Source organism: Leptodactylus fuscus, chromosome 2, assembly GCF_031893055.1.
Source record: "Leptodactylus fuscus isolate aLepFus1 chromosome 2, aLepFus1.hap2, whole genome shotgun sequence".
In the NCBI taxonomy this organism is placed as follows: Eukaryota; Metazoa; Chordata; class Amphibia; order Anura; family Leptodactylidae; genus Leptodactylus; species Leptodactylus fuscus.
In genome coordinates, this window is record NC_134266.1 from 198,139,199 (window position 1) to 198,166,191 (window position 26,993).

General features: G+C 41.3%; 1 protein-coding gene across 2 annotated transcripts in view; it reads right to left on the reverse strand.

Moving 5' to 3' along the window:
* Nucleotides 1–1,324: 1,324 nt before the first annotated feature.
* SLAIN1 (SLAIN motif family member 1) overlaps nt 1,325–26,993 on the reverse strand; it is a 53,533-nt gene continuing 27,864 nt past the window's right edge. For both annotated transcript variants that reach the window (XM_075265397.1, XM_075265396.1), the window contains 5 exons: nt 22,654–22,803; nt 19,319–19,672; nt 16,091–16,246; nt 6,853–7,138; nt 1,325–1,620 (listed from right to left, as the gene is read on the reverse strand). In XM_075265397.1, coding sequence (XP_075121498.1) covers nt 1,545–1,620; nt 6,853–7,138; nt 16,091–16,246; nt 19,319–19,672; nt 22,654–22,803 — 1,022 coding nt within the window. In that variant the 3' untranslated portion in view covers nt 1,325–1,544. The remainder of the gene's footprint in view (nt 1,621–6,852; nt 7,139–16,090; nt 16,247–19,318; nt 19,673–22,653; nt 22,804–26,993) is intronic.

Here is a 26,993-nt window from a genome sequence, read left to right on the forward strand (position 1 = left end):
TCTGCTAATTATACTCTGAGGGTCTGAAGAACCCCAACATATATTAGTAGATTGTGATTGTTGAACCCATAAAAGTTAGGGTTCAGAAACCCAGAAAAGACAGGTGTGAACCTGAAACGGTTTGAAAATTCCTATGTATGTGGGATTTTTTTTTTAATTTTATTAACGTCGAGGCCACTCTGGGACATTATACTGACACTTTCTTAACAGCCTGAGGACCATGGTACCCTTAAGCTGACCTTAACTCGTAGTGGGTAATGAATGCAGCTTACCACTCACTCCTTAAACAGCACCAAGGGTGGGGGCTATTATAAATGGGGGCACTGTGGAGCCATTTTATTATAGGTGAGGGGTACTGTGGGGATCTTTAATTTACATGTGGAGGCCATTATATTACATCTAAGGACAGTGAGAAGGCCATTATACTACATGTGGGGGAACTGAGGGGGTCAATTCATGATTGTTATTTACTTACTGCTAATCTTTTCTTTACTCTTTATATTTTCTTGTTCTGCAATGACGCTTTTGAGTCTTCAGAAGAAATTACTAATTTCTAGTGGTCCTGGAACAAATTAATATTACAACTCAAAGGACCACAGAATATGATCGAATTAAGCATATGGACATTCAATAAAATACAAACAAATGCTGAAAAATACTCTTTATTACTGAAACATTCCAAAACTGCAGTATACAGATGTCATCATTATGAAATCATATACTGTCTTATTAAAGCATTAGTGCAATTTAATTTTGTAAAACGCCTATCAAAAAGTTTTATGTTCATTGAGACCTTTGATTTTTCAATATTTTGACCGTAAGTAAAACCGTTGTGTATATAAGAAAAGCCCACACCCCATTACAGTAGAGCTTCAGAGTAATACCAATATTAATCCAAAACATTAAATAATAATAAATTAACATGAAACATAAAAAAGCAACAAGACAGTTCTGGTGGAGTGTAGAACATTATAGTGACTCTTCTTCTTGACCTTTGTGCTTTGCAACAAAAATGTGTTATGTACAGTATGTTCCTAATAAATCCCAACCATACTAAACAATGTGGTAAAAAAAAGTGTTTTTGTTTTTCACAATATTTTATGGCACAAAAGTGAAGCAGCGTCTTTGTGTATAATCATTCATGTGTTACATAATTTCACATTAAATACAGAGAATCCCCAAAGGCTGTAGTAACCAGTATTGCAGTGCTTACTTCAGTGTACAAAACAGGTTAAGTGCATTGGTAGGTTTAAAAAAAAAAAAAAATAGAAGAAAAATGAAAAAATAATGAATGTGAGTCATATTATTTGCTGATGCATTTTGCATACGTTCCATACATTATACATGTTGTTAAAGAATTGAATTATTGTTGTGAGAAGTATATATGAGTTCACGGCAAACATTAAGGAGCTACATTGTCTTTGATAGCACGCCCACAAAACACATATGTTACAAATGTTAAAATTTCAAGAACAGTGTTGTAGTACATGTGGTATTCCCAGCCAGCTGGGATACATGTTATTCATAAAATTATTATTCATAACTTAGTAGCATCCATCTCTCCAGTTTCCATCCTGTAGCGTGCTCAGTGATGAAAGAGTCTTCGGAGGCTGAAGGAAACTGAAAAAATAGAAGAATAGAGGGAGAGGGAGAAAAAAAAAACAAAACAAAAAAAAAAAAAACAGAACTATATTGGTTATATAAATTAGCATAAAGATTTGTGCATTTATACAGACATCCTCATCATACCATCATCATCATCATCATACCATCATCATCATACCATTACTGACATGCCAATTAGTAAAGGGCTTTTCCCAGGAGTTAAAAAGTACCTGTCACCAAGTAGAAAATGTTAAATACATAATCTGATTCTTACAATTTGCATGGGCAATTTGGGATTTTTCTTTTTCAAATCCATCCACTCATTCAAAAGATACGGCCCCTGGAAGACTATATGTAAACTAGCTCCGATTCTCCAAGTGGACGGTAATCTTATATTTCTCTATGGAAAAGTTCCCCTCCACATGGAGAATCAGTGCTAGTTTAGATATACATGTCCAGGGGTCATGGCTTTTGAATGAGTGGACGGATTTTAACTACTTAAGGGCTACAATACGTGTCTATACATTCCTCACTAAGGGTTGGTTCACATCTGCGTTGGTATTCCGTCCGGGGGAGTCCGCATGGGGACCCCCTGAATGGAATACCAAACTCAATTGAAAGCGCTGTGCAGTGAAAGCACATGGACCCCATAGACTATAATGGGGTCCATGTGCTGGCCGCGAGCTGCCCGAACGAATCATGCGGACAGGAGACTAGATTGTGAACTACTTTCCTGTCCACACGATCTGTGCGGAGATCTGGCGGCAAGCACACGGACCCCATTATAGTCTATGGGAATCCATGTGCTTTTACTGCACAACGCCTGCAATTGCATTTGGTATTATGTTCGGGGGTCCCCATGCAGACTCCCCCAGACAGAATACCAATGCAGATGTGAACAAGGGGTAAGAAGCTTTAAACCTTTGCATGGTGTTTTGCACCAGAACTCCAAAGCCACTGGGTCTTTGCAGTTTTATACATCAGGGACCTGGCAGAGACATCTCAAATGATAGCCAATTAACCCTTTAAATGCTGTGGTCAAATGTCTCCATGGCATCTCAGATGTTACTTTCACTATCAGTTTCCTGAGATAATTGGAGCCCTTCCATTGCTATGGCAATCAGAAAGAAAATTGGTCATCTGCATTTATTTCCCCCAAGTTTACCACATTGTATTTTTTTTTCACTTTCACATGACATAGTACAGAATAGTTATTAGTTAGTGCCATTAGAAGGTATAACTTGATCTGCAAAAATAAGCCATCATACAACTCTGTTAATGGAAACAAAGTTATGGCTTTCAGAAGGAAGTAAAAGACTAGAACACAAAACCCAAAAAGTCATGGTTCTGAATTGGTTTTTAAAACGCAAAACACCAAAATGTCCAGGGGAAGGGCAAGAATCAAATGATGTATTTTACTTAGCACTTGGTAACAGGTCCTCTTTAAATATGGATTACCTATCCTTAGAATAGGACATCAACAACCAACTGGCGGACTGATCTCTGGAACCCCCAAAAGTCAGCTGTTCAAAGAAGAGGTGCTCGGGGGGAGGACTACTTTTGTTTTACAGGCCATTGCCATGTTCATTTGTCATGAGACTTGTTTGTAACTCAGTCTCATTTAAGAAAATGGGGCTGAGCTACAATACCAAGCAAAGTCCCTACACAATGAGTATCAGTTATTGATTTTTTGAATCAGTTCCTCTAAACACAACAGTATATTTCACACACACTGACTCTGTGCCTGGATAGGTCAATGAGAAATCATCAGATTCTAAGCAATGACAGCACTCCCAGAATAGATCTATGTTATCTCTTAGGGTGCATGCACACTACGTAACGCCGGGCGTGTATGAGAGCCGTACACGCCGGCGTTACAGCAGGGCTGCCGAACACTTCCCATTCACTTCAATGGGAGCGCTCGTAACAGCGGCGTTTACGAGCGCTCCCATTGAAGTGAATGGGAAGTGTTCGGCAGCCCTGCTGTAACGCCGGCGTGTACGGCTCTCATACACGCCCGGCGTTACGTAGTGTGCATGCACCCTTAGTCTGATATGTGTCTGTTTTAATAAATACTTATATTCCCCATGAAATAAGATATTAACATATTTTTTAAAACTATTTGCTGTGCCATTGTTTTGCTATTCCTCTTGCAAATGTATTAATAAATTTACAACCAAATAATACTAATCTATGTTAGGATAGCAGACGTGCCTGTTTCATGTTTGTGTTGCTTAACATTCATGCAGGAATGTTACCAATTAAAATCTTCTAAAAACAAACAAAAAAAATCTTCTTGACTGCATTGTATTGTAGTTTAAGCCTTGAAACTCATCTATGTGGCCAACCACCTTTATATAGTATTAAGAAAGGTAAGGTTAGCTTGTGGTAAAGCTATTATTCCATATACAGCAAGTATATCAACAGATCAAGCAATCCTAGAACATGTTTGGCAGGTTCCTATTTCTGAGAGAATAATTTTGATGTGGCTCTTGTGGTTTTGGATGGTTGTTCACACAGACTCTAATCTGTGACAGGAATATTAACAAACCACATTTTTCTTAAGTTCCAAACTGAAATACTCACTGGAGAAGAGAGATTCAATTCAGACGAATTACTTAAAATAGCAGCATTTCGGTCATTGGTTACTCTGAGCCCCCTTGCAGATGACTGTATGACTGGTCAGTGTGCTGTCTGGAATTTTCCTGGATAGCACACTGACCCATTCATTTCTATGAGCCTGTACACATGACCACGGCCATCCGGGCCAAAAAATATGGAACAGGTCCTATGTCTCATTTTGCGGCCCTGCTTCAGTAGCTCCTATTCATTGAATGAAAGGGGCCACAGAAGTACGGATGGAACATGGGACACATCTGCATGTCCCCAGTGCGCCGCTCATTCATGGCAGCCAGTTAGCACACTATAGACTGAGGCCCCACGTTTTTTTTTCTTGCAGATTTTTTTTGAGCCAAAGGCAGGAGTGAATTGAATAGAAGGGAGAAGTAGAAGTTTTTCATTTGTTCCATTCCTGACTTTGACTAAAAAATGAAACAAAATCTGCAAATTGGGACTTCAGCCTAATTTGCATTCCACGTGTGAACATTCTGTGTAGCTAGCCACAACAAGATTCCAGGGAAGTGCACCAGCATCCTGTCGTGGCATTCCACTCCAGATTAGGCCTAAAAGAATGGGCCTTATTGGGAGGGAGCCATGGGCCATGGACGCTGCGGCTCATTCAGCCATGGAAACCGCAGCAAGAAGGGTCATCTCACTTCTTTTTTCCGCTACTAACTAGTGGAAAGAAGAAGCGAGCGGCTCCTATTGAAGTCAATGGGAGCTGGTTTTTGCAGCAGATTTTGAGGTGGATTCCACGTCAAAACCCGCTACCAAAAAACTCTGTGTGAACTGACCCTAAGAGAGTCAATGACAGCTGTATTTAACATTGTATTGTTTTGATTAGTGATAAGACCTCCTGTGGTTCAAAACTCTTAAAATGGTCCAAAAATAAAAGTAAAAAACACAAACATTAGGTATTCCTATGTCCAAAATGTCCTTTCTACAAGGTTATAAATAATTTTTTATCCATATGGTGAATGCTGTAGTGGGAAAAAAAAAAATCTGAAGAACCAAACCCGTTTTTTTTTTTTTTTTTTTTTTAGTTTTTTTTTTTTTTGCTGCTTTGCTTCCGAAAAAGATTTGGACAAAAAGTGATGAAAGCAATAGACATTCCCCAAAATGGTATATATGAAAAGTACATCTGGCTCGGCAAAAAACAGATGACTTATGTGTTCCCATATACAGAAATATAAATATTACAGTTGTAAGAATATACCGATTCCAAGAATTTTTTTTTCTTCAAATTTTTAGACTAAAAGTGTAAAAAAAAATCCTATATAAACTTGGTATGACTATAATAATACTGGCCGATCCTTTTGACTGCACATTGAACGCCGTAAAAACGAAGCCCATAAGAAAGTCGCACAAATGCAGTTTCTCTCTAATTCCACCTCATTCAGATTTTTTTCCAGCTTCCTAGTACATGTATGTATTATTAGTACGTAAATGGAACATTAAATAGAACCATTACAAAATTCAATGTGGCCCACAAAAATAAAGCCCTCATATGGCTCTCTGAACATAAAAATAAATAAGTTAATAGACTTTGGAAAGTGGGGAGTAAAATACAAAATTCGAAAAGTCAAAAAATGGCTGCAGTGGAAATGGTTTAAAGGTCTAATTTTCTCAATTCCACTAGGTGAAATTATTTCTAGATGTATTGCAGAAGTAAGTCATAAACATCTAATGTGTACGGTAGCTTAAAAGGAATATAAAATAGAATTGCAACAAATTATTTCAGATGTCTGATATTTTGTACCATTTGGTCAGTGGTTATGAAAAGGCAGAAGATAGCCAAAAATACACCCCCCACCAGAGTAAAATATATATAACGCCTAAGAACAATATATACATAATACCAGAAGGAGACGCAGAATAAAATCTTTCCTGTCTGAATGGTGATATTTTTTCTGAAATGGTTCCTACTTTCCTTTATACCTGATGATTTATTGTAAGATTATATTTTGCCTCTGACCCAGGACCATTTTACCATATTGGTGGGCCTGGTTCAAAGTACTCATAAGTGGTCCCACCTGACATAATTTAATGTCCCCTCAAGTGTCCCACACAATATAATGTGCCCTCAAGTAGCCCCTCCCCCCTCAGTAACCATTCAATCAGAATCTTAAGTACAAACTATAATGTTAAACTAAACCCATTCCCCAAAAACCCATTAACCAAAAAAGGTTCCTTTCAATGGGATACAAAAATGTTGTGTGCAAATGACAAGAACGAAACTAAAGCCTCATGGACCCTGTAGCAAAAGTTCACCTTGAGCCCCAGAACCCTTGCAAATTTTTTCATGACCATTGACCCAGTCTGTAACTTTCAACTGCAACTCTGGTTCCTAAAATGATCCTTTGACATAGTGCTACTAACCAGAGGCCCTCTTTAAACCCCATACAACTTAGCTGTGCACCCACAAGTTAATAGTGCCCCACTGTGGCTCCCAGAAGGTAACCATTCCTTCTTTGTGCCCCCTTGAAAGATAATATTGCCTCCAGCAAAGTAACAGTGCCCTACTTATGCCCCCACCAGCCCTCTCCTTGTGCCCCTGGCTGGCTTTAGTGCCCCTCCACAAAGGCTATAGCAAGTAAGATGGTTAAATGTTAGTAAGACGTCAATTACCTGCGTGGTGGAGTAGCAATCTTACTCCGTGGTATACTACTTGCACCAGTGCTAGACAACGCTGGCCTTGGCAGACCACTTCTTGCTATAGGCAACGAACTTGCAGTCTTGTTAGGCATTGGGATCCCAGAACTTGATATAGATTGCAGGCTAGTTGACTGAGGAATGCCACTATTGCCTTGTATAGTGGGGCTGACATAGGCTGTAGCTTTCAGAGGTGGTCTTGCAGACACTGGGAAGTTCCCCACACTGTGTACCCTTTGTTGAAGTTGACCAGGTGATGGTACTAAAAAAGAAAGATGTAAGAAATAACAAAGAATACTTTTAATTAGGGAAGATGTACTCCACGTATATGGTAATACTCAGGTGAGAACTACGAAGAACATCCTAAAATGTTTATAGTGAAAAATAGCACCACTCTTCTACTGTACATTGGATGTGTCGGCCATTTCAGCGCATCCCAATTCAAGTGAATACGGTTGACCGACAAAAACAGACATGAAAGACAGAATTGTTAATGTTCTGAAAAAAAAAAAATCAAATTTTATCACGGTGTGTCTATTCCCCAAAACACTGTTAATTATATATGAAATCTAATAAACATGGTGCAATTCTCTGTTTTACAAAGATGCAGGACAGATGTAAAGCCAAACATCTTTCTGTATTTTAAGACGCACATCCTATCTGCAAGCGGATTTTGAGTTCCGTAGTCATGTATGCCTCCTTACAAATAGCTGAAGAAATCAATATGAACACTTCCTAAAAAGAAGAGTCCCAGAGGCTGGCAACCATTCAACTGGCAGAGCCAGGGGGAAGACTTTGATGACCTATTCTTCACATCAACAAGGAATAATTCAGCTCATAGGCTGAGCAATGAACAAGTCTGAAACAGTCCAACAACTTTTACTTGGATCAAGGTAAGAAAATTATTGATTGAGGTGTGTGGACACAGACAAAATGGTATCCTGAATGTACAGTGCCTACAAGTAGTATTCAACCCCCTGCAGATTTAGCAGGTTTGATAAGATGCAAATAAGTTAGAGCCTTAAAACTTCAAACAAGAGCAGGATTTATTAACAGATGCATAAATCTTACAAACCAAAAAGTTATGTTGCTCAGTTAAATTTTAATAAATGTTAAACATAAAAGTGTGGGTCAATTATTATTAAACCCCTAGGTTTAATATTTTGTGGAATAACTCTTGTTTGCAATTACAGCTAATAATCGTCTTTTATAAGACCTGATCAGGCCGGCACAGGTCTCTGGAGTTATCTTGGCCCACTCCTCCATGCAGATCTTCTCCAAGTTATCTAGGTTCTTTGGGTGTCTCATGTGGACTTTAAGCTTGAGCTCCTTCCACAAGTTTTCAATTGGGTTAAGGTCAGGAGACTGACTAGGCCACTGCAACACCTTGATTTTTTCCCTCTTGAACCAGGCCTTGGTTTTCTTGGCTGTGTGCTTTGGGTCGTTGTCTTGTTGGAAGATGAAATGACGACCCATCTTAAGATCCTTGATGGAGGAGCGGAGGTTATTGGCCAAAATCTCCAGGTAGGCCGTGCTATCCATCTTCCCATGGATGCGGACCAGATGGCCAGGCCCCTTGGCTGAGAAGCAGCCCCACAGCATGGTGCTGCCACCACCATGCTTGACTGTAGGGATGGTATTCTTAGGGTCGTATGCAGTGCCATCCAGTCTCCAAACGTCACGTGTGTGGTTGGCACCAAAGATCTCGATCTTGGTCTCATCAGACCAGAGAACCTTGAACCAGTCTGTCTCAGAGTCCTCCAAGTGATCATGAGCAAACTGTAGACGAGCCTTGACATGACGCTTTGAAAGTAAAGGTACCTTACGGGCTCATCTGGAACGGAGACCATATCGGTGGAGTACGTTACTTATGGTATTGACTGAAACCAATTTCCCCACTGCCATGAGATCTTCCCGGAGCTCCTTCCTTGTTGTCCTTGGGTTAGCCTTGACTCTTCGGACAAGCCTGGCCTCAGCACGGGAGGAAACTTTCAAAGGCTGTCCAGGCCGTGGAAGGCTAACAGTAGTTCCATAAGCCTTCCACTTCCGGATGATGCTCCCAACAGTGGAGACAGGTAGGCCCAACTCCTTGGAAAGGGTTTTGTACCCCTTGCCAGCCTTGTGACCCTCCATGATCTTGTCTCTGATGGCCTTGGAATGCTCCTTTGTCTTTCCCATGTTGACCATGTATGAGTGCTGTTCACAAGTTTGGAGAGGGTCTTAAATAGTCAGAAAAGGCTGGAAAAAGAGATAATTAATCCAAACATGTGAAGCTCATTGTTCTTTGTGCCTGAACTACTTCTTAATACTTTAGGGGAACCAAACAGAATTCTGGTGGTTTGAGGGGTTGAATAATAAATGACCCTCTGAATAAACTTTTCACAATTTAAAAAAAAAAATTAAACAAAGAAATAACATTCTTTTTTGCTGCAGTGCATTTCACACTTCCAGGCTGATCTACAGTCCAAATGTCACAATGCCAAGTTAATTCCGAATGTGTAAACCTGCTAAATCTGCAGGGGGTTGAATACTACTTGTAGGCACTGTATAAGATCAAGTTATGGCAATTCCTTGTTTACCGTATTTTACGGACTAAAAGGCGCACTGGACTATAAGCCGCATTGCCCATGAGCGCCTTATAGTCCGTCTCGGTTCATATATAAGGCGCACCGGACTATAAGCCGCAGTCCGGTGTGCATTATATCTTATTGAAAGCGGCGGCAGGCAGACTTTGCCAGCGGCCGCTTAACCCCCCGCGTGCCAGCCGCTTCTATTGGAAGCGCTCGGCAGGCGAGGAGGGGCTCTATCAGCAAAATCATGAGCCCAACCGTAAACGTTAGGTTAAACTACCCCCCCCCCCCCCCCCCCGTTTTAAAATAAAAGCCTGAAACAGAATGTGAAACTTACCGAGCGGTGTAGGGTGGGCGGGCATTCAGGCCTCCTCTTCCTCCGATGTTCCGTCCTCCTCCGGCGCTCGCAAGCTGATAATGGCCAGGGCACATGCGCAGTAGAAGCATTATGATATTGCGCATGCGCCCCGGCCATTATCAGCGAGCGCCGGAGGAGAAGGACGGAACATCGGAGGCAGAGGAGGCCTGAATGCCCGCCCGCCCGCCCTGCACCGCTGGGTAAGTTTCACGTTCTGTTTCAGGCCGGCGTGACAGCAGGGCTGCCGGACACTTCCTATTCATTTGTATGGGAGCCGACATGCGAGCGCTCCCCATAGAAATGAATGGACTGCTTTTTTTCCATTCATTTCTATAGGGAGCGCTCGCATGCCGGCTCCCATAGAAATGAATGGGAAGTGTCTGTCCATTCATTTCTATGGGGAGCGCTCGCATGCCTGCTCCCATAGAAATGAATAGGAAGTGTCCGGCAGCCCTGCTGTAACGACGGCGTGTACAGCTGTGATACACGCCGGCGTTCGGTAGTGTGAATGCACCCTTACGGTGCCTTTTATGTATGTATGGAAGCGGCACGCAGTCTTTGCCGCCGCTTCCATCCAAATATAAGCCGCACCGGACTATAAGCAGCACTTACGATTTCTGAGGAAATCGTAGGTTTTTATGTGCGGCTTATAGTCCGGAAAATACGGTACTATTCATCTTATTCTTGATGTACTGAGCTGAGGTTGATGCCATTTTTTCTTAGTTCTTTAGAAGTACACATGGGTAGATTGACTAATACTGTCTGAAAGATAGACAGTGTAAAGTTAGACTAGGCAGTCTTAAAATACACCAGATTTATGATATTGCATGATGCTAGATGGTAAATCTGCTGCATTATTGGACTGTCTAGTTTAACTTAACATCTCCTATTAGTTGGCTTAGTTTGTTGTACATGTTTGTTGCAAGGCCATGACCACACTTTTCATACATAACTCAAAAACGTGTCTGTGTGGTTGTACTGTAATCTTGCAGTCTCACCTGTATCTGATTATTTTTTCAGTTTCTAGTAAAGATACAATTTGTTAGCAGAATGTAGAAGAAACGAAGTATGACTACAGGATCTGTGGCCCCTAGGGGGAGCTAACTGTATATGGGTTTATACATATGATATTAACTCAATAGAAGCTGTATACTGTAAATATGTATGCAGTGAGCGCCCCACTAAGGTTAGATTCACAACTGTGCCAGAGTCTTGGTAGAGACCCAGTAGAAGAGTTTGCCAATATTCAGCAGAGAAAAAAAAGTCTTGCACTGAGGACTTTTGCTCCCTCACTTTCAGTTTAAAAACAACAGGGTCAATGGGCTATGCCAGGCTCTGTGTGTGAGCGCTGTTATAGTGATCTGCTTCTCTGTTGTTCAGTCCTCCTGACGGACCAGAGCATCGCAGAACCAGTGCTAGGACAAGCAGCTCAGTGATGATTCCACTTCCATGAGTATCATATCAGTTTGCGAGCCAATTAATTTTGCAATATAAAGTCTAAGGTGGCTATAGGAGCTATATAGGGGTGCAGAGGTAATAGTCAGCTTTCAGTGCTTAAAAGGATCCCAGGGTATGATTTCCCCTACTGACTGCTGTTACTGTACAACAGTAATAACAAAGAAAGTGTAACATACTGCCCAGTGGCGTAACTAGGAATGGCGGGGCCCCGTGGTGAACTTTTATGCCCCATAGTGGCCCCTGCACACAAAATTATGCCCCATAGTGGCCCCTGTACACAGTATTATGCCCCATAGAGGCCCCTGCACTCAGTATTATGCTCCATAGTGGCCCCTGCATACTGTATTATTCACCATAGTGGCCCCTGCACACAGTATTATGTCCCATAGTGGCCCTTGCACACTGTATTATTTCCCATAGTGGCCCCCACACACAGTATTATGCCCCAGAATGAACTCCCATGAACAATTATTATACTCTGGGGTCTTTTCAGACCCCAGAGTATAATAATCGGAGACCCAGGGGAATACCAACATTTAAAAAAACCCGCTACTTGCCTATCCCCGGCTCCGCTGCAGTCTTCGGTGGTGTCAGCCATTTTTAGTGACGTACTGACGTCACATGACCCGGGAGGCAGGCCCGGGTCATGTGACGTCAGGGATGTCACACAACAAGGCCCGAAGCCTGCCAGGAGCGTTGAAAGGTAAGTAACACGTTTGTTATGGTCCCTTACCTCTCCGGGACCTCCGATCATTATACTCGGGGGTCTGAAAAGACCCCCCCCGAGTATAATAATAGTGCTTGTGGGGCCCGCAGCGTCACTTACCGATCCCAGCCCCTGCCAGGATCGGTAAGTAAATAGGGCCAGTTACCGGCTGGAGTAATGTCCAGGTACTGGTGACAGCTCATACACCTTTCTTATGTGTAATGACAGTAACCTCTATCACAAAATTGTCTGGACCACTGTATAAGCAATGCTATCTCCTATATCACTCCTGCTACCTCTTGTGTCACCCCCTCTACCTCATAGATTATAAGCTCTTGTGAGCAGGGGCCTATATTCCATTGTGTGAATTTACTATTTCTCTGTAATGTTTTGTTGTTTTTATATACATATATATATATATATATATATATATATATATATATATATATACTTACTGTATTTTTCGGACTATAAGACGCACTGGACTATAAGACGCACCTAGGTTTTAGAGGAGGAAAATAGGGGAAAAAAATTTTGAAGCAAAAACTGGTAAAATATTTAATATATGGGAGTTGTAGTTTTGCAACAGCTACAAGGCCACATTGACAGGTGACCCTGCAGCTGTACGGGGACGCATAGAGTGTTTTTTTTTTGCGGGGCCAGAAGTACTTTTTAGTTATACCATTTTGGGGAATATCTATTGCTTAGATCACCTTTTATTGAAAAAAAAAAACGGTGGTTTATGATATATAATTTTCTACTTTTATATACAGTCCTATGAAAAAGTTTGGGCACCCCTATTAATCTTAATCATTTTTTGTTCTAAATATTTTGGTGTTTGCAACAGCTATTTCAGTTTGATATATCTAATAACTGATGGACACAGTAATATTTCAGGATTGAAATGAGGTTTATTGTACTAACAGAAAATGTGCAATATGCATTAAACCAAAATTTGACCGGTGCAAAAGTATGGGCACCCTTATCATTTTATTGATTTGAATTCCCCTAACTACTTTTTACTGACTTACTGAAGCACAAAATTGGTTTTGTAACCTCAGTGAGCTTTGAACTTCATAGCCAGATGTATCCAATCATAAGAAAAGGTATTTAAGGTGGCCAATTGCAAGTTGATCTCCTATTTGAATCTCCTCTGAAGAGTGGCATCATGGGCTACTCAAAACAACTCTCAAATGATCTGAAAACAAAGATTGTTCAACATAGTTGTTCAGGGGAAGGATACAAAACGTTGTCTCAGAGATTTAACCTGTCAGTTTCCACTGTGAGGAACATAGTAAGGAAATGGAAGACCACAGGGACAGTTCTTGTTAAGCCCAGAAGTGGCAGGCCAAGAAAAATACCAGAAAGGCAGAGAAGAAGAATGGTGAGAACAGTCAAGGACAATCCACAGACCACCTCCAAAGAGCTGCAGCATCATCTTGCTGCAGATGGTGTCACTGTGCATCGGTCAACTATACAGCGCACTTTGCACAAATAGAAGCTGTATGGGAGAGTGATGAGAAAGAAGCCGTTTCTGCACGTACGCCACAAATAGAGTTGCCTGAGGTATGAAAAAGCACATTTGGACAAGGCAGCTTCATTTTGGAAACAAAAATTGAGTTGTTTGGTTATAAAAAAAAAGGCGTTATGCATGGCGTCCAAAAAGAAACAGCATTCCAAGAAAAACGCATGCTACCCACTGTAAAATTTGGTGGAGGTTCCATCATGCTTTGGGGCTGTGTGGCCAATGCCGGCATCGGGAATCTTGTTAAAGTTGAGAGTCGCATGGATTCCACTCAGTATCAGCAGATTCTTGAGAATAATGTTCAAGAATCAGTGACGAAGTTGAAGTTACGCCGGGGATGGATATTTCAGCAAGACAATGATCCAAAACACTGCTCCAAATCAACTCAGGCATTCATGCAGAGGAACAATTACAATGTTCTGGAATGGCCATCCCAGTCCCCAGACCTGAATATCCTTGAACATCTGTGGGATGATTGGAAGCGGGCTGTCCATGCTCGGCGACCATCTAACTTAACTGAACTTGAATTGTTTGTCCAAAATACCTTTATCCAGGATCCAGGAACTGATTAAAAGCTACAGGAAGCGACTAGAGGCTGTTATCTTTGCAAAAGGAGGATCTACTAAATATTAATGTCACTTTTCTGTTGAGGTGCCCATACTTTTGCACCGGTCAAATTTTGGTTTAATGCATATTGCACATTTTCTGTTAGTACAATAAACCTCATTTCAATCCTGAAATATTACTGTGTCCATCAGTTATTAGATATATCAAACTGAAATGGCTGTTATAAACACCAAAATATTTAGAACTAAAAATGATTAAGATTAATAGGGGTGCCCAAACTTTTTCATAGGACTGTATATATTCTAGGGACAGGAGGTGATTTAGAACTTTTATTTATTTCATATTTTTATTACATATTTTTAAAGCTTTTTTTTTTTTTTTTACTATTTTATTCCCCCCCCTCCCCTCCCCGGGGCTTGAACCTGCGGTCACTTGATCGCAAGTCCCATAGACGGCAATACAACTGTATTGCCGTCTATGGGACATTCTGTCTATTAGTATTACGGCTGGTCATAGACCCAGCCGCAATACTAATACAGCAGTGACAGGCCTGGGAGCCTCATTAGGCTCCCGGCTGTCACCCGAACAGGTCGGCTCCTGCGATATCGCCACGCAGGAGCCGGCCTGCAACTTTACAGGTACGGGGCCGGTGGGGACCGGCCCCGGGGGAGAAGGGGCCGCTGATACTGACCCGGCATCTGCTGTACTAGAGAGGCGGATGCCGGGGAGGGATAGATGCCGGGGCCTGAGACATCGCTGCCCTGCCCTGCATGAAGCCAGCGGCGGGGGGACGGAGGAGCGGAATAGCATCACTTCTCCTGCTGCTGGCTTCATGCAGGGCAGGGCAGCGATGTCTCAGGCCCCGGCACCTGTAATGGCGTCTATCACTTGCCGGCTTCCGCCTCTCTATTACAGCGGATGCCAGGCGCCACATTCGGCCTATAAGACGCACCCTTCTTTTCCCCCCAAATTTGGGGGGAAAAAAGTGCGTCTTACAGTCCGAAAAATACGGTAATTAAAATTTTTTATTATTATTATTATTATTATTATTATTATTACTACTACTACTATTTGACCGTACATCATTATCTTTAAAAAACATCCTGATCTACATTAATATAATGGTATTATCTTGCACATTTATGGCAGGTGAAAGAACATTCTGGTTGGAAGGTAGGAAAACGATAATTCTTTGTTCATTGAATACTTATATGTGACGCATTATTAAGGGGTTAACCACCACTGCATACATATTTTGTTAGAGGAAAACAAATAGCCCAATGTCCATGCTACTCATGGGGTATACATTCTGGAAGACAGCACCCTGTGTCTCCTTGTACACTGTTCTGTATCTTGAGTTGACCCCTTTGTAATGAATATAGATTTAGTTGCAAAGATCCAATTCTACACACAAGATCCAAGAAGACAAAACCAACACTGACTGTACACAACACTTTGGTATTGAGTAGTGTAAGCTGAATGTTATTTAGTGAATATCACAGAAGTTTAATGAGGGCCGTTCATGTCCTCTAACAATAGTGCTCTGAATTCTGTGCGTTGTCAGTTTTGCCGACATCTGCTCTGAATGCAGAGATATCAGTGCCATTAGTTTTGGCGCTGACGTTACTGCACTGTCAGAGGGGCCGACCTCACAGCTCAGCGTCATCACTGGACAGAAAGGAAGCAATGATGTTGAGCTGTGAGATCGACCCTTTTGACAATGCAGTGATATTGGTATTTTGTACCAAAACGAACAGAAGAGAAATATCTGCAAGTGGCAGATACCAGCAAAACTGTCAACTGTCAGCTTTACAGGGGTATATAACACACACGATATTAGAGGACATGAAGGGCCCTCCTTACATTTCAGGGATATCTACTAAATAATATGAAGCTTAGACTACCTAATACCAAAGTGCGTAAAGTCAGACAGTATGATTGCCATACACAATGGTAGAGGTCATGAAAGATCCTTTTTATAATGATTGTTAATATTCATTACATATTGGGTAGAGAAGCAAGATACTTACTACTTGACTGCAATCTTGATAACCCATTTGCTGCACCATGCAGATTAGAATCAAAGCTTTGGCTATTGCGTACAGTAACGGGAGACATCACAGGTGTTGTGGATATTGTTGTGCTGGGCATTCGCGCCAGGTTGGGCATACTTCTACGCAACTTGTCTAGAGGCAAACAGAAAAGAGAAGTAACTTACATGAAAAATGGCTGACTTATAAAAAGGTATACAGATGAGTAACAAGTTTACTTCCACTGCATCTTCTGTGACTTTAATATGGTACAATACAATCTTAACTTAATGAAGGTGCTCCACTTAATATAAACATGCACTCTACTGAATTTGGTAGGCATATACAGATATGTTGTCCATCCTTGAGGCTATATTCACATCTTCATTCGGAGCCTGCAGCACAGGAGTGTTAAGTAGAGATGAACAAACACTGTTCGGATCAGCCGTTCCGAACAGCACGCTCCCATAGAAATGAATGGAAGCACCTGGCACGGCGACCGGCCGCCGGCAAAGTGTACGTGTCAGGTGCTTCCATTCATTTCTATGGGAGCGTGCTGTTCGGAACGGCTGATCCGAACAGTGTTCGCTCATCTCTAGTGTTAAGTACTCCAATTTCTCATGAAGCCAATTCAATGCAATGTGTTGTGACATACTGATAAAACCCTCCAAAGGCTACAAATCACAACACAACCGCTGGGTGGTCAGAAACAGACAGATTCAGGGTATCACTATTGTTACAAAGAGCAGAGTTCCCTGCTGCTTCATCGTCTCCTGCCTATTAGATTGTGGATAGGGCTTTACAGCTGTAGCCTCAGTGAAGTCACGACTGCAGATGAAGTCGACTTGTTTGCTTGACTGCTGAGCTCTCTCTAAGATCTCCTGGTTTCTTACAGTTTTTGCTGCTTATAAGAAATGCTACATATATTCACAGTACAGCAATATTCTACAAGCTTCAGTGCCTTGTTCCAGTCTAGTAGTGTCCCTAGTACACTATTGTTTTAACCACTCTTTTCTTGTAGCATCAGCTCAGTGTTCAGGCCTGCTAGTTTGGTTTCTTGCCTGAGCCTTAGTACTACTCCTGTTGCCCATGTCAGAGTTAGTACTGCAGATGAAAGAGATATTTTTAGGGACACTAAGGGTCAATTGTGTCTGATAGACTGAGGGAAGGCTTGAGCTAAGGTCAGTTACAGTATCCAGCAGGCTAATCTGAAATTCTGCATGCTATGAAGCAATATCAAATTTCATTATTTATTTAGCACAAAATGAAGCTAAAGGTGGCACAGTGGCTCAGTGGTTAGCACTGCAGCCTTGCAGCACTGGAGTCCTGGGTTCAAATCCTGCCAAGGACAACATCTGCAAGGAATTTGTATGTTCTCCCAGTGTTTGTTTGGGTTGCCTCCCACATTCCAAAGACATACTGATAGGGGGGGGAAAAAATCAAGCTAAAATGGAAAAGCGATGTGAGAAAATCTATGTATACATCACAAATTAATAGTTTGAAGAAATACCCTCAGCATCAATAACTTAAAGTAATGGTTTTCTATATGATTATCAATCTTTCACATCATTTTGGAGGAATTCTGGCCCACTCTTCTTTCCAATATTGTTTCTGATCATTGAGGTTGTGGACATTCATTTAAGCACAGCTCAGGCAAAAAAAAAAAAAAAGTCTGTTAATAAATGCGCCCAAATACCTTTAGCATTGTTTTGAGTGATTTCTGGGTTTCTCCGGGAGCTCCTATCATCCTCTGCATTTGCTTACATGTTGTAGCTTCCTGTGCTTTTATCCTACAATTACCATAATGCATTGCTCTTGACTCAGATCCCCTCTCACTCTCTCCCCCTCCCTCTCTCACACCCTCTCCCTGTTTCCCTAGCTAGCCAGCCCACTACTAGCCCTTCCTAATTAACTAACTCAGTTCACCCCTCTATCATACTTACCTGTCTTCCTGTCCTGCAGATCACTTTCTTTTGTGCTGCTGGCTCCTTATTCTCTCGACTTCTGCTGGACTTTTACAGGGTTGATACTTCACCTTGATTCTTTCCTTTTCCATACATTCTGTTGTAGATTTGCTGGTATGAGCTGTCTGTTGATAAATTTTGGGTTTGGTTTTAACCACGCATGGTACTGTGTATTATAGCCAAATATCTGCTGTTTGGTCTTATCTATACAAAGAATACTGTTCCAAACATAGCGGTTTGTTGAGCTGAAGCTGTGCATACTTCATGTTCTTTATAAAAAGAAGACACTTGCTCCCAGCAGCCCTTCCTTTTTTAAAGTTTTAAACTTCAGAATTTAATTTTCTAACTGAAGCCTTTAGAATCATAGATATGGTCTTCAAGTCTCTTGAAATCTCTGAGAGCATTGCACGGTCTGACCTTGGGGTGAATTTGCTGGGGCATCCACTCCTGAGAAGATGGTCAACTGTCCATTCACGTGTGAGTAACCTTTCTCAGTGTAGAGTGACTGTTTGGAAATGGTCTTGTAACACTTCTTAAAGTGATGGGCAGCAACAATTGCTTCTCTAAGATCATTGGTGATGTCTTTCCTTCTTGAATATTATAACAAACAAATGAATGCCCCAGACAGGCAAACTGTCCAAACGACCTCTTTTAGAGCGTGATCACACTAGCTGATTATCAATTAATGGATGGTTTGACCTACCAACTCTTCAAAGCTGCAGACACCTTCCCAAATACTGGCATACATTATAGAACAAGTTTAGATATAATCTTATTGCACAATGACAACCACATTTAGTAAGAGGGGTGTGCCTCTTAATATGTTTGGTACATCTTACTTCGCCATCTTAAATTGGTCATAATAAATTCCCCCTAAAATGATTTGGTAGTCAGAGACACTTCCCAGCCTATGGAAAGCCAAGAGCAAAGGGTAGTGTAGAAAACAAAAAAAGTTTGCATTGATTAGTCTCAGAAGTTGGTGGTCAATTTACAGAAATGAAGAGAACTGGGACTCCGGGAAACCATGCCAAATAGATTAAAAAGATGAGCATGAAGTATTTTAATCATGCAAATGCATTCTGCATATTTTTTTTTTACTATGCACCAGAGGCTTGGGAACCATACACCTGCGGAAGCTTATACCATGAATATGGGATCATTCAGTTACTCATGTTGTCTCTGCAATATAAGGTCAATATGTGTATTGAGCTTATATTTCATTCAGTAAAATTGTGTATAATGACTGTAATATACTAGTTTTTACCTGCACTAGTCCTGTTTTGTGACTGCTCTGTAGTCTGAGCTTGAGAAGAAAAACTGTATTGCTGATATCCATTAGAATTCAGGTACTGGGAACTGGGACTTCTCCTGCAGTCCCGTATGCTAGAGAAAGTTTGTGAGTGAGGGATACCCCGTTGAAGAGGAGAGCATCGACTAAGTCTTGGTTGAGGTGGTGGCAATAAATCAAACTCTTCATCTTCATCATCAACGCTATAACGGTCCGATTCCTGATCACTACTGGCACATGAAATTTTCTTTCCAGAATACAGAGAAAGGCTTGAGCGATGTCTTGATACTGAACTACAAGTGGAGGTAGAAGCAAAATCTTGCCTAAGGCCTGCAACAAAAGTAAACATTATTAAAGACAACTTTACATCTAAATTGAGCTTGAAACAATCTATTCTCCTGTCCGCATGATTCATGCAGACAGTGTGCGGCAAGCACGTGGACCCCATTATAGTCTATTGGTATTCCTTTTGGGGGGGGGTTCCCATGCAAACTCCCTCGGACAGAATACCAATGCAAATGTGAACGAGGGGTAAGGAAGACCTTACCCACAGATTCTACTTTTAATTTCTATTCCAGTATACCAATGAACATGCAATGCATTGTGCAGACAGCAAATTATACAACAGGGTAAGCTGAGAAGAATGATATACAGTTTTGTAAGGAAAAACAATCAGTAGGTTTAGTAATTTGTTGTTTTGAAGGCGTTTTTCATATTGTTTTTTCAATGAAGTCCAATCTCCAGCATAAGTCATCAATAAGAAATCAGTGGGATATAACACACAGACCCCAGCCAATCAGCGATTTAAAGGAGTCACGGTGCTTGTACAAGTGCTAAATCCTCTTCACTGTTTACATGGCATGCAGTCTGTTTTATAGCAGTCAGACAATGTAATAATAGTCTCATCCTATAGAAAGTAATGGGACAAAGCTGCAATTACATTGCTCAACTACTATGAAACAGATGGTGTGCGATGTAAACAGTGAAGAGGTCATGATACATCCATGTGCCTTGGCTTCTTGAAAGAGCTGATCAGCAGGGGTCCTGGGTGCTGGTCACGTATTAATTACCTATCCTAAGCATAGATAATCAATTAAAATAATTGGCTAAGGCCTTTCAAGGAAACCTGTCACCAAGAAAATGCAAACCAATAGCTTCAGTTGAATTCATAGCTTGTTTAGTCTATCTTTGCTCACTGCATGTTTAGAAGCAATTGTCTACTCTGGTTCTACTTTGTGATTGACAGCCCTCCAGAGATAACTGTCAATCATTGATAGAACCGCCCCATGTTAGATGACTTACAAAAAAAGAGCTCAGCTACCAATGGATCACATAAGAGTTATACTGAATATTTTCCCACAAATGTAGACATTAATCTGCACAGCTCCTCATGCTGAATATTAGTCAACAACCAGTTACATCAACTGCACATTGTGCTTAGCTAAGTGTAAGGTTGTATGTCAATGAGCTTGACTATTACCAATGACAACCAGCATAACTAGTAATACAGTTCAGGGCTAATATACCATGGATTCAGGGCCTCCATTTGAGTAGTATTCATGGTGGAAATGGGCCCAGTAATCTAAATTAAAATCATGTGACGTGTCTATGTTTGTGTTATACAGGACCCCCCTTCCTGCAGAGCTGTGTCTAGACTAGGTGGCTTCACCCATCTTCTGTTATTGTGCTTGCAATTGCTGCACTGTATCCCTTGTGAGGTCATGTGGCGCTGTGATGTATAGATGCAAGCACCATGATGTGGTGTGATCTACATGACCGCTGAGGCCCAATCATAAACCACAGCAATCCCTGTCGTCTTGCAAGAGGTTAGAAGAGGTCAAGGACCAGCATCGGAACATGGGGGAGGAGAACAATACTGTCTTTTATGTATCCCATGGGCCTCCACTAATTATACTGGGGTTCAAAGAGACTTCAGATTATTATAATAATAATATTGGGGGGCAAACAAAACCACATATTCTATATTTACACTATATCCTGTATGTATCTTATTTCTTTATATAGCAGCAACCCAAGAACCAAAATGGGAAGAATAGGAATCTATTCTTAGGAGAAAGAGTATAAAGCTCTTTTGGATTTCTGGTGGAAATGTTGTTTCGGACAGCCACAGAATAAGACGGTCAGGGTCTTAGGGGGCTGATGCCATTATTACTGTTATACCAGTAAAAGAGAATGATAGTGTACAGAGCATTACTGACCAGTACTTAGTGCATAATCTCTTCATGACAGTACTATGCAGCCATCTTTATGTAGATTAAACAAGGCCATCTATATCATTTTTTGCATGAAGACGTCTGTAAAGAAAGGCCCCTAAATTTTGCCATACCAATCACGCTGTATATTACTGCTGAGTTAGCAGCTGCACAGATAATGACTGGTACATCATAAACGCTCAACACTAAGGCCCAGCTACCAAAGCTTCATTTCCATGGGTGAGGGCTTAGGGAGTTCTCTACTGGACACAGAGTCAAATATACTCATTATAGTCAAGGATCTCCGTTAGGCATCATTCAAGTTACTAAATGAGCACCTGGGGAGGGGGGGGATGCAGAATTTGCTTGTATGGGGCCCCAAAATTCCTGATGACTGTCCTGCACGGTTCTCTAAGGGTATGTGCAAACGGTGGAAGCCTTTTCTGCCATGTGAACTCTCCGCTCAGCTAGCTGCAACAGAATGCCAATGCAGTGTACCGGCATCCTGTCGCAGCATCCAGTTTTCTGATTAGGCCCGAATGAATGGGCCTCATCGGCAGGGAGTCTCGTGCCGCAGTTGCCGCGGCTAACTCAGTCGCAGAATCAGTAGGAAGAAGGGGCATGTCGCTTTTTTCCTACTAGCGGAAAAGAATCGCTAGAGGGAGACAGATTCCATGTCAATATCCGCCTGCAAAAAACTCTATGTGAACAGACCCGGCCCCTTCACACGGAGTTTACGCTCCGCTGTCTACACGCTGTGTATTCTGTACATTTTACACGTGTAAAAGACACGTGTAAAATGTAGTTAGCCATTGAGTTCAATGGCTTTTTCGTATAACGCGCGTATTTGCGCGTACTTTTTTTACACGTGTAAAATGTACAGAATACACGGAGCGTAAACTCCGTGTGAAGGGGCTCTAATAGTTTTATTATTTAAAAAGTAACCTTTTTATGTAGATTACATTTATGTACAGGCTGTTGGGTGTTGTTCCTAACAGTTTTACATTTTATATCACAGAAGAATATTTATTTTCTAGCTCTGATATGGATGAATGAATGTAAAGACGAGTAAATCACAAGAAAATGCTGATGCCTTACTTTCTTCTTGTAGTCGTGCCATGATCTGAACATCCGTGAGGTCTTGTAGTTTGTAACCCATAGAGATTGAATCATCTTCCAGCTCGGATGTGCTGAGTTCACTGTCTACTGAAGACTGTGGACTCAAGGGTGAAGTTTTCAAGTTGTAACCTGAAAAACAAGATCATATGTAGGTAGAGTGCACAACATCTACACCACCACATTGGGCCACCAAAATGAAATTATAACAAACTGGCACAAACAAAGACTAATAGAGTGAAAAACAGTGACTTTTTATCATGTTTTGTAACCATCTTTATAGGGCCTCTAAAAAAGTCATAAGGAGGATGTAGAGAGCAAGGTGACAATCTGTGAATAACATATTAATACAAATAGTAATATAATTGGCGCATCCCAGATGTTTTTTGCACCATCTTGTCACATTTAATACCAGTCCACAGAATTTCTTTTTGAATACACTAAAATTATCACCTCAATACTCATATTCATTTTTCTACTTATCCAATGAAATGGGTCGGTTTTTCATCCATTTACTTTACCTGGAAACGGACAACCCCTCCTAAAGAAGATTTAATACTAACTCCATTAAAGTCTCCTTGGAAGGCTGCACCTATAGTCATATCTAGTAAGAGCATTAAATAAATCAGGCATAACATGTGTCATTTATTTTCTTTTCTAATATTTTTCATTTTATTTTAAAATTGTACACACAAGATACAAATATTTTATACTTTGTGGATTACAATATTTTATATTTAGGAGACGTCTTTGTTGAAAAAGAGGAATTTGCTCTTAGTGCCACCTATTGGAACATAGCAATAATGGTTCTTTCCACTGCAGATTTTTTTTCACTCTGTCCACTAAGTCTAATAATTCCTGTTCTGCAGTCACCTCTCTAACAGCACAGGCAGGATCATAATGACTGCAATCCTATTAATATTATAAATGTGAAAGTTTGTGAGTTTGGATGTTTGTGGGTTTGTGTGTTTGGATGTTTGGATGTTTGTTCCTCAATCACGCAAAACCCGCTCGACCGATTTGGCTGAAAGTTTCCACAAACATAGTCACTACACCCGATTGTGCAATAGGCTACTTTTTGTCACAACAGTGCACATACGTTTGTGCCAGGACCCCCACAAAACCCAAACTCACACCACCATCTCTGCAATCTCACACACTTTGGACCATAGCAAGCCACAAAATTCATATTACCCTCTGCAGCCTCGCCCCTAACCCCACACAATCACATATACATATACTTTACCACTTTGCCCCTCCCCTTAACGATACTCCAGGAGGCTCTCTTTAACGCTCCGGAGCAGCCATGTTTGCCGACCCCCACCGCTCTGACAATCCGCGACACCGCCCACCCATGTCAATACCCCTAGGAAGTCTAATAAATGCAAAAAAAAGGTTTAAAAAAAAGTAAAACACATATAAAAAGAAATAAAAAGGATTAAAAATTCAAATCACCCCCCTTTCCCTAGAAAACATATAAAAGTAGTTAAAAACTGTGAAACACATACATGTTAGGTATCCCCGCGTCCGAAATCGCCCGCTCTACAAAGCTATACAAATATTTTTCCTGTTCGGTAAACACCGTAGCGGGAAAAATGGTCAAAAGTGCCAAACCACCGTTTTTTCACTCTTTTGATTCTGATAAAAATTTGAATAAAAAGTGATCAAAGCAATAACATTTCCCGAAAATGGTAGAACTAAAAAGTACACCCAACCCCGCAAAAAAGACACCCTATACATCCCCGTACACGCACGTATAAAAAAGTTACGGCTGTCGGAATATGACGACTTTTCAAAAAAAAATGTTTTAACACAGTTTTGGATTTTTTTAAGGGGTCAAAATGTAAATAAAACCATATAAATTTGGTATCCCCGGAATCGAAACGAAACACAGAATACAGGGGACATGTCATTTTGGTTGCACAGTGAACGCCGTAAAACCAAAGCCCCTAAGAAAGTCGCAGAAATGCATTTTTTTGACAAATCCACCCCATTCAGAATTTTTTTCCCTGCTTCCCAGTACATTATATAGAATAAATAATGGTGGCATCAGGAAGAAAAATTTGTCCCAAGAAAAATTAAGACCTCATATGACTCTGGGAGCGGAGAAATAAAAAAAATTATGGGGTTTAGAAAGAGTCAAAAATGAAAAACCAAAATCAAAAAATGCCATCTCCGGGAAAGGGTTAACTTCAAATACTTCTGTCCCAAAGTCACTATGTAAAGTTTCTCACAACACCGTATATATAGCAGCTCAAATACAAATTAACTTCAACACAAAAGTCTCACGTATTCTCTGAATTAGAGATACAAGAGAGAACAAGATACAAAGTTACATTTCATAACCCATACCTTATACACAGTACGAAAACTTTACCCACGCCTGTATATACCCACTTCTACAATCACCGCAGACGAAGTTGCGGGTACCAGCTAGTCATCTATATACGGGTAACATACACTCACCGGCCACTTTATTAGGTACACCTGTCCAACTGCTCGTTAACACTTAATTTCTAATCAGCCAATCACATGGCGGCAACTCAGTGCATTTAGGCATGTAGACATGGTCAAGACAATCTCCTGCAGTTCAAACCGAGCATCAGTATGGGGAAGAAAGGTGATTTGAGTGCCTTTGAACGTGGCATGGTTGTTGGTGCCAGAAGGGCTGGTCTGAGTATTTCAGAAACTGCTGATCTACTGGGATTTTCACGCACAACCATCTCTAGGGTTTACAGAGAATGGTCCGAAAAATAAAAAACATCCAGTGAGCGGCAGTTCTGTGGGCGGAAATGTGTTGTTGATGCCAGAGGTCAGAGGAGAATGGCCAGACTGGTTCGAGCTGATAGAAAGGCAACAGTGACTCAAATAGCCACCCATTACAACCAAGGTAGCCAGAAGAGCATCTCTGAACGCACAGTACGTCGAACTTTGAGGCAGATGGGCTACAGCAGCAGAAGACCACACCGGGTGCCACTCCTTTCAGCTAAGAACAGGAAACTGAGGCTACAATTTGCACAAGCTCATCGAAATTGGACAATTGAAGATTGGAAAAACGTTGCCTGGTCTGATGAGTCTCGATTTCTGCTGCGACATTCGGATGGTAGGGTCAGAATTTGGCGTCAACAACATGAAAGCATGGATCCATCCTGCCTTGTATCAACGGTTCAGGCTGGTGGTGGTGGTGTCATGGTGTGGGGAATATTTTCTTGGCACTCTTTGGGCCCCTTGGTACCAATTGAGCATCGTTGCAACGCCAAAGCCTATCTGAGTATTGTTGCTGACCATGTCCATCCCTTTATGACCACAATGTACCCAACATCTGATGGCTACTTTCAGCAGGATAATGCGCCATGTCATAAAGCTGGAATCATCTCAGACTGGTTTCTTGAACATGACAATGAGTTCACTGTACTCCAATGGCCTCCACAGTCACCAGATCTCAATCCAATAGAGCATCTTTGGGATGTGGTGGAACGGGAGATTCACATCATGGATGTGCAGCCGACAAATCTGCGGCAACTGTGTGATGCCATCATGTCAATATGGACCAAAATCTCTGAGGAATGCTTCCAGCACCTTGTTGTATCTATGCCACGAAGAATTGAGGCAGTTCTGAAGGCAAAAGGGGGTCCAACCCGTTACTAGCATGGTGTACCTAATAAAGTGGCCGGTGAGTGTATATATACATTTACAATAGGCTATGGTCACAGCTTATCTGCTATTAATGAATTCTGCACTGCTCACAGAGTCAATCTAGAAAACATTTCAATGAACAACTCCAGACAATTGTGTCTATTATCCACATGGTTGTTGTAAAGAATCTCTCTAATTGCTGTTACCAGTCGATCTGGCAAGATAACCATCCCATGATCATGTACAAAATACATTTAAAAAAAAAAAAAAAAATGGACAGTCTGAAGGTAAGAACTAAGCGCTTAGAAAAAGCAATATGTTGTACCATCTGGATATAATGAGAGAGAGTGAGAGATGATGCATTAATTTTAAATATTGTTATGTAGTGATACATAGGCGGTCACTCATGACTCTGCTAGCAGAAATGATTAGAGATGAGCGAACAGTGTTCTATCGAACACATGTTCGATCGGATATCAGGGTGTTCGCCATGTTCGAATCGAACACCGCGTGGTAAAGTGCGCCAAAATTCGATTTTGAACCCTTGTGCACCCTCGGCTCTGCTACATCAGAGCCGAGGGTGCGCTTGAACCCTTGTGCACACTCTGCTTCATCAAGCTAATAGAATGCATTGGCCAGCGCTGATTGGCCAATGCATTCTATTAGCCCGATGAAGTAGAGCTGAA